The 9,104-nt window shown below is 43.1% G+C and overlaps 1 protein-coding gene across 2 annotated transcripts in view; it reads right to left on the reverse strand.

Annotated features, from left to right (window-relative positions):
- Window positions 1-6,945, reverse strand: part of Sash1 (SAM and SH3 domain containing 1) — a 168,972-nt gene extending 162,027 nt beyond the window's left edge. Inside the window, exon 1 of one of the 2 annotated variants that reach the window (XM_047557584.1) lies at window positions 6,149-6,945. In XM_047557584.1, coding sequence (XP_047413540.1) covers window positions 6,149-6,313 — 165 coding nt within the window. In that variant the 5' untranslated portion in view covers window positions 6,314-6,945. The remainder of the gene's footprint in view (window positions 1-6,148) is intronic. The other variant, XM_047557585.1, reaches the window with a different exon arrangement.
- Window positions 6,946-9,104: the final 2,159 nt, after the last annotated feature.

Genomic DNA, 9,104 nt, shown 5'->3' on the forward strand with positions numbered 1-9,104 from the left:
TTCTCCAAACTCATTGCCAACTCATCCCCCACCAAAGTCACTTTGAGTGTGTGTGTGTGCGTGTGTGCATGTGCAAATGTTTATGGGAATGGCATCCAAGGCCTCACATGCCAGGCAAGCAATCTGTGGACTTAACACTCTCAGCCCCAAAAGCCACTTTTCTAAACACATGGCTTGTCCCCTGCTAGTGTGACACTCTGCAATGGCTTCTCACTGAAGGCTGCAGAATGATATCCAGCCATGTGAGCCCTCAGACCTGTGGCCACCTCAGGGCCTGTGCTCCCCCACTTCTGTCTGACTTCTCTCTGCTGGGAAGGCTCTTCTCTTCTTCCCCAACCTTTACTTGAGAATCCTTTCTGGAAACTCCTACTCACCCACCAGCTCCCAAATCCAGAGGTTTGGGATGTAAGGAGGGAAGGAACATAGAGCTATAGATGTTTTACCTACAAAACTACGCCTTACCAGAAGTCCTGGGCATGCACAGAGGTCTCCCCTTATTTGCAGGGGATACTGTTTTAAGTTTCTCTGTGGATGCACGAAACCAGACAGTAGTAAACCCAAAGAACACTGTATTATTTCCCAAACATACATATCTATGATACAGTTTGATTATAAGTCAGGTAAACTAAGAAATCAACAAGAATAACTAATAATAAAATAGGACAATTACAACAATATACTGATAAAAATTACATAAATGTAATATCTCTCTCAAAATATATTATGTCCTATAGATCTTAGCAACCCTAGCATACGATTTTTCTTTCCTTATGAAGTCTAGAATTTTTACCCTTCTATTTAAGGAAGCACTTTAATGCTTCTCTTCAGTATATCTGAATTACACTTTGGGGTCATTATTAAGTAGAAATAAGGGTTACCTGAACATAAGTACTGACAACTGATCTGATAATCAGGTCAATTGCTTACAGGTGGGTAGCATATACAGCATGTACACGCTGGTCAAAGTGATGATTCCAATCCTTTATGAGACTGAGTAGGATGGCATGAGATTTCATCACAACACTCAGAAGGGCATGCAATTTAAAACTTAAGAATTTTTTCTGAAATTTTCCATCAAATAATTTCAGACCAAGATTGACAGCAGGTAACGAAACCACAGAAAGTGATCACTAATACTGCATCACTAATACTCAGCTAATATTAATACATAGCTCAATCACTTAAATAAAAATATAGCTTAACCTAAAGAAAATGAAAGCCAATAAGTGTCTGAATAGATATGTGAACAAATGAGTTATAAAACTACAAAAAAGGAAAATTGCGACTTGAAGTTTATTTCAAAGAAATAACACGATTCAAATCTCAGCTTCTCCATTTACTACCTTTTTGATTTAGGATAAGCATGCTTACTTCTTAACTGTCAACTGGGGACATAATACCCACTGGTCACATCCACTGGGAGGATCAAGGAAGGTAGGATTTACAGGGCCGAGCACAGCACTGGGACTCAGTCCTCCTGAGCACTCTTACCAGGTAACTACAGTCTACCACCAAAAGCTGGAGTCAACAAAGAAAAACAAGGACATAAGCAGAAGAGCGAAGGGTTCTAGGAGTCACAGAAAAAAGAAGGCAGAGAATGGCAAATGAAGAACTAGAGGAGGGCCCTTCAATCTCTCCCACTACTTCACCCAGCAAATTCTTCTCTTATAAAAGCCATAAGGCTTTCAGCCGGCTAAAAGGAACATAAAATTTGGATGAAGTCAGAATAGTTGAAACTGGGGCTGGCTCCCAAATTCCAACACATAAAGTTAATTAAGTCATTAGTCAACAGGCTTACCTCAAGACACCCCCAAGAGAACATGTGGAGCAACTGCTTTCAAAGGAGTTAACATTTTCAAAGCCTCCTCCTCTCCCCTCCCCCACTTTTTTTCCTCTTTTTTTTCCCCCCTTTGCCTAACAAAGGAAAGGGGTGCATTTTTAAATCTTTATTTTTTTTATTTGGATTTTGGTTGTTTTTAAGGCCAGAGTAAACAGCAAGACAGGCTAAATATAACAGTTCTGTGGACTGAAGCCTACTTCTGTAGGCTTTCTGTAGTTTGCACAGGACTCAGAGCAGGGGAAGGTTTGCAGTATCCCTATTCAACAAATATTTTCCAGGCATTGCTGGGAAATCATTGTAAACTGTAGGAACAGAGCAAGGAACAGAGGAAATTTCAGGTTTGGGGGAGGGGCATCTTGCAGGATCCTGAGAACAATAGGCACTTACTAACCCCCTTTCCAGTTAGCAAGTAGCTTTGAAGGCCTAGCTTAGTTTTAGAGGTCCTGGAATTCTGGAGGCAGAAGCTAAAGAACAGCACAATCTGCCACATGGATAATCATCCTGAAAAAAAAAAAAAAAAAAAAGAAAGAAAAGATCTTCCATATCTAACCATGTCAACCTTAGCCATGACTACTCCTAAAGACAACTACCCTCCCCCACCAGAAAAAAAAAAAGAAGGGAAAAAAAGGAAAACAGACTGTGACCACACAGTAAAGACCTGAGACTAAAATCGCACAGGGTTCTAACTAATCTTTTGCTCCTTGGCAGACATGTAAGCATGTCATAGGCAAAGGTGACAGACACGCTTCAGAAAACCACGTGTTACAGAGTAGGTGAATAGAATGCACATTTCACAAGAACCCCAAGGCTTAATTGCTCAGGGCTTACAAACATTTCGCAAGGGACAATACCACTGGAAGCCCTAGGATTTTAGTTTGCATGATGAAAGGGTCCAAATGTTAGCATCAGCCTGAAGAGAATTTATTAACATCTTGACAAGTGTGTCCCCATCCTAGTGGGTGAGTCCTTAGAGAACCATGCTCTGATGTGACTCCTGCATTTAAGAAATGCATGCTTTTCTTTTTTCCTTTTTAATGAACAAAATTATGCTCTCAACATCGCAGTAAGTCAAAGGCACTAGAGTTAGAAAAATGAATGACATGGACTTTGCTCTCCAGGTATTCAGAATCTGGTATTTTCGTAAGCTCATTTTCTCTTCATTCTATACCAACTTACACTATTGACTTATTAGCATTTATCTATTCTAGCACTCCTTAAACATTTTCATGCTTTAAATTATACTATTATTTCTTCTCTAAATAAGCACTTTGTTAACAATTATCTGAAAGCAACTATTGGATGCTCATCTGTGCATGGACTGAATTAATTTAAATGCAAAATGTGTCTGAATGAACTCAAACAGCTATCCAGTATTTACTGAGATCCAGGACACTGGGTGAACACCCTTCTCTGGGTTATAACCAATAAATCCCTGGGGGCCAAAAGTCTCTCACTGCTAAGCACTAGTGGAAAACTGGACTCTGCTCTTTCACCTAAAAACATTTTAATCTACTAGGCTGTGAGGTTTGATTCTCACACTTAGTATCTTTGAAGGTAAGATCTCTCCCCCATCTCTCTCTCTCTCACGCTCACTCACACACACACACACACACACACACACACACACACATACACACACACACACCCCTACACTCCTCTCCTCCGGGTCAGAATGGAGAAAGAATCTTTCCAATCTTTTTGCCTAAAATTCTGGAAATAGTTACATTTCGTGGTATCAGGCTTCCGACTGGCAGTCCCACACACTGGGGTCCTATTGTCACTAACAACATGAGTCACTGGTCAAGTCTCTTCATCTGTCTAGGCTGATAGATGACTGCAGAATCCCACATTTTAAGCATGAAACGATGAAAATGGTATCTTGTACTTCAGTAAGAATGGAGTCAACTGTCAGTTTTGGGTCTTGATACATTCTCCCAAGGTTCCAGTTTTAGTAAATGTAAGGATCACAGTTTTTTAGTACTAGAAAGAAGAGCCACCCTTTAAAGGTCGTTCCAACAACAGGTACAAAGGAAACTCAGCCTTGTCTTCTCTCTCTGTATTTTACTAAGGAACAATCCTGATGCCCAAGTTTACCCCAAAGAAAACACGACTGTATCAAGAATAGGAAAATATGAATGAACATAACCTGTTTGGGACCAGCTTTATGTTCTTTCCTGCTTCACACTGAACTACTAGCTGTGCAAGAAACACATATTTTCTTTTCTCCAGCAACTGTTCTTTGAATAACAGGTTTGAGCTTCTAGGGCCCCACCCCATCTTTTAACTCAGCCAAAGAACACTCTGCTACAACTGACCCAACAGTGCTGGAATCTGCCAGGGAAGGAAAGCAAATATTCAGAAAGTGCCACCTGCCAACCCTCCTCCCCCAAACAACCCTCAGTCCAACTTCCATTTAAGCCAGCTCCCCAGTCCACACCCTAGCAAGGGATGCAAAGTGATGTTATCAAATCAATGTTCTCAGCAACTGAAAATTTACAGAGCAGGAGGAATCTCAGCAAGAAGTAAGAAGATAAGCTTCCTGGTTGATGAACTTGAAAAATAATCTGCCACCCAAACTTTAAAATGTTCATCGGGTTTTCTGTAATTTTAGTTTAGGAACTTATTCTTCTGAAAAGTTTAGAAAATGTGAAAACAGGAGATTTAAATCCAAAATCTATATTGTGTGCATACTGTATACATATATGAAGTGTATATATGTATACAGGTATATAGTATGTCAACATATATTTTACTGTATACAGGTATATAGTATGTCAACATATATTTTACTGTATACAGGTATATAGTATGTCAACATATATTTTGCCGTATATACATATGCTTTAAAATATTGAGTGAAAAGTAGACAGAATTTTTATTTATTTTATCTTACTTTACTTTTTGCAGTGCTAGGGATTGAACCCAGGTTTTGTGCCTGCTAGGCAAGCACTCTACCACTGAGTTACATTCCCAGTCCCAGATAGAAATCTTTAACCAACCTTTTCTGGTTCTCTTTTCTCTGTACAGTAATAATCATAAATATCAATAGAGACCTGAAAATGAAATAACTGGGACTTTAGGATGTCTGGAAAGGCAGACACAAGATTCTATTTGCAGGAAAAAAATATAAACAGAGCTACATTCAATAAGCATCTACTAATGTCAGGTTGTATGCTAAGTATTTGATATACATCAATTTAGCTAAATCTCAGAAAACTCAAGAAGTGAGCCTTCTTTTCCTCATTTTTCGGGTGATAAATTGAGATTGAGATGGGTTAAAAAAAACTTGGCCAAGGTAACACAGAAAATCTGCTGGGATTTGGCACAGACCAACTCACTTCAACACCCAAGAGCTTCATGACTGTGGTCAAAACTATACAATATTCATTATTCCTGAAGAAGAAATCTAAAAACTACATCTCCCATTTGAAAAAAAAAAAAAAAAAAAAATCACAAAGTCAATCTTGTACCTGTTCCAATGGTCTACACATCTGGCCATTCCAAGACTTTTACACTAAGGATGTCTTTTTACGTGTGAATTAAGACGTAATAACCCATCTGATTCTGTGAACCATCTGATTCTAGTGGACCTAACTACAGCTCCACCAAAAGTGGTCAACTAATTCCCCATAATATTATATCCTGATCAGGTTAAAGCTTCATCCTTCGTGTATGAGACCTGTTTTCCGGAATTATGCCAAATACATGGGCAGTTTTAGACTCTGGACATTTCAAAATACTTGACAGCACAGATTTAGCAAAATAAACCCTATTGCTTTTCCCCAAACATGTAAAACAAATATCCCATGATTCTACAAATTGAAAAGACTGCAAACAGAGCAAGTAAACATTCTGGAGTCCTGAGCAAGGAAATGGTTGTTTTCTTCTCGCGGTCACAACAAGTGGCGAGGAGATAAACATCAGGGCCATCAGCCTCTTCCAGATCCAACTGTGAGAAGTCCATCAACCAGATATTTAACCTGTAGTATTTACATTCACTCCCCTTTAAAAGACTCTTTCTTGTCTTTTCTTTACCAACATCTCAGCAGGTGTTCCAGATTTAAACTGTTGAATATTATACCCAATCCTTCAAAAAGTGTCTTTGATGTGATCGGTGGCTAGTTATTTTTTAATTAGGGTCTGAAATCCTATACTGTGTGTATTTAACCCCCTAAGAACCAGAGTAAGAGAAGGAAGACGCTGCTAAGAGAGGGGTGCCCACAGGGTGGGCAAGAAGGGAGCACCGGATCCAGACCCGCAGCCGCGGGCTAGTCCTGCTTCCAGAGCCTCCTTCCGCAGGTAACTCACCAGGATGCCCATCACGTCGGTCCAGAGTCGGGAGAACGTCTCCGACGTGCCGACGTCCAGCACCGGCTCCGGCTCGGGCCCAGGCTCCTGCTCGGGCTCAGGCTCGGGCTCGGGCTCCGGCTGGGGCTCCGGCGCCGGGCCAGCCGCTCCCGGGTCTTCCTCCATGGCCGCGTCCCGCGCGCTGGCCGTGCGTCCCGGTTCGCGCTGCGCCCTCGCCCAGCCCCAGTGCGCGACCGTCCGAGGTGTCCGGCCTCGGCGTCACGGAGCCGCGCCCCCGCGCAGCATGGCCAGGCGGCCCCCGCCAGCCCGCGGGGCCCTCGCAGGCGTCCGCACCTCGGAACTAGGTGGCCGCGGGCAGCACGACTGACAACTCCAGAAACTTTCCCAGCCCGACTGGGCTCAGCAACAGGGTAGCAGGAGCAAAGTCCGCACCACTGAGTGCTGCGGCGGGGAATGCGCTCAGCCCAGAAGCAATTAAACGCACGGCAAAGGCGTTGCTTCCTGTGACGGGGACCGGCTCAGTGCGGCACGCGACTCGTTCCTGCCAGCAAGTTTGGGCAGGGCCGCGCAGGAGTGACGGCCGCGCCTCGGGACCTCAGAAGCCACTGCCCGGGACCCCTCTCTTCAAAATGAGCTCTTCCAGCTCCACATGACTCTCTCCCCTCCAGGCTAAAGAAAGCGTTTAGCAACAAAAGGTGCTCTGATGTCAGGCTCTTTGCATGGAAATGAGCCGCCGACAGGAGGACAAATCGCCTGTTGAAAGAGCAGCCGCGCCGCGGCCACCGGCCCGCACGAGTTTCCAATCACGCCGTTCACCGGGACCGCGCTGGCCCCCGGAAACTTGGAAAAGTTAATCTTTAAGCGACTCCTGCCAAAGAGTTCACCAACAGGCAGCGTCCTTACGACCTACACCAATCCCCTCGGGAAGTCGGGTGACCTAAAGAATGACAACCCTGCCTCTGTCAGCCTAGACGTTGCTGAAAAACAAGTGTGAACGCTTGGGCACGAGCCATTGTTTGGATGGTTCCTTTGAGTGGGGACGTGTGGGCCCCTGAGTGCCACCGCGCTGTGCACTGCTAGGCTTTCCGCTAGTTGGGGGACGGCGCTGGGATGGGGGGTTCCTTTACCTTAAGAACATGGGCAAAGGCTGTTTTCAACAGCAGCTGTTAATGGTTGTAGCGCTCGGCCCGTGCCACACTCGGGCCCCGTGTATGTGTTTTTCCAAGGGGAGGATCCATGACGGATTTATTTACTGAGGGAAATAGCCCTGTGGAGGTTCCTCATCCTTCTGCAATTCTTCCTTTGAAAATCACTCAGGGAATTTTCCCTGGGAGATGACAATGCTTGTCACACTTGATGTGGTGACTGATCACTTTGTGAAACAGTTAAGAACTCAAGGAATCAGTCCCTTGTTAAAGAGTTGTGGAGTGGGGGAGGGGAACAGGGTGAGAGCCCTTGCTGGTTTCTCTCCTGGTTTTTGTTGTTGTTTTTCCCCTTCTGGGCGCAGTGAAGGGAAGGGGTTAAGTCCTCTTCCAAAGCCTGAATTGCCAGGAGCACCAGTTCTTGAGATGAATGAACAGCTCTTATAGGAAAGTTTAGAACAGTAAAAACTTTTTCAAAAATGAAGTTGTGGGGGCTGAGGATGTCGCTCAGTGGTAGATCAGCCCTGAGTTCAATTGCCAACATCAATAAATTAATTAGTAAGCATGACCCCTGATGATACTATTTTTCCCCAAATGTGTCTTGATGATCCTTCTTTTAAAGGAAAGAACAAGAATGAGGTTTTCCTCTGATAGTAAGAAAGCACTGTGTGACATGACATAACTTTCCTATGTACGTATATGAGTACACCACAGTAAATCTCAACATCGTGTATATCCACCAGACGGAAATCCTAATTGGAATAAGACATATTCCATGCTTGTGTGTTTATATATATGGATAGATAGATAGATAGATAGATAGATTCTACCATCATATATAACTAAAAAAAAAAAAATCAAAATTATAAAAAGAAAGCAAGAAAGCACTGTGTTGAAGAGAAAAGAGACCTGGACTGCGAGTCAATGTAGCCCACCTGGTCTTTTTCTGGGAAGAGGCTGGGTCAGGTCCAAAAAGGGTTTCTGAGGCGCTCTCACGCTCTACCATACTGTGAACGCAAATAAATTCAGTTAAGGCAGGTGGGCTTCATAAAGATGTCATTTCTATGAAGACATGAAAATAAGCAAATTCTAAGAGAGGGTAAATAGCCTTTGTCATTTATTTTACTGGCTTATTTAAGAATTTCAACTTATTTGCTATATTATACTTCTTCAAATTCCAGAAAATGTAGGCACTATGCGGCTTCCACCAAGGGCAGCTTGTCCTCTGCAGAAACACTTCCTGGCCAGTGACTGGGGAGGGGTTGGAGGGACGTTGTGCAAGCAGGGGCCTTGGGTGCTGCAGTGAGGATAAGAGCAAAGGGCTCACAGCCATCGAAGTGTTTTCTCCTTGACTCAGATAACCTGGGGCAAGGTGTTTGACCTTTCGGTGATGCTGCAGTTTCCCCAGTCTTGTTCAGGCGAGCCCAAGGTAATTGCCACCCACCCCCTCACAGGTGATATTGTGTTTCGAGGTCATCAAAAGATAGGCACAATTGAGGGACAACGCGTCCACACATCAATATGATTAAACCGTAGCCAGCATTTTGGTACTTATAGAAATCAATACTCTAGATATTCAAGCTCCTTTTATACCCTAGCTATTCAAACTCCTTTTCCTAATGCTCCCTAATAAATGACCGGAAGTGAGATCAGCAATGTTTTAGGAAGACCGTTGATACCTCTGCCTATAATGTGAAATTTTATGTTTGCTATATTGCCTACAGTCAATTTTCTATTCCTGGAACATAAACAATTTTGTTGATAAAGTAAAAAATAAAAGTTGAACCTTTTTACTCAGTTTCCAAACATTAACC

This window comes from Sciurus carolinensis, chromosome 7 (assembly GCF_902686445.1).
Source record: "Sciurus carolinensis chromosome 7, mSciCar1.2, whole genome shotgun sequence".
Classification (NCBI taxonomy): domain Eukaryota; kingdom Metazoa; phylum Chordata; class Mammalia; order Rodentia; family Sciuridae; genus Sciurus; species Sciurus carolinensis.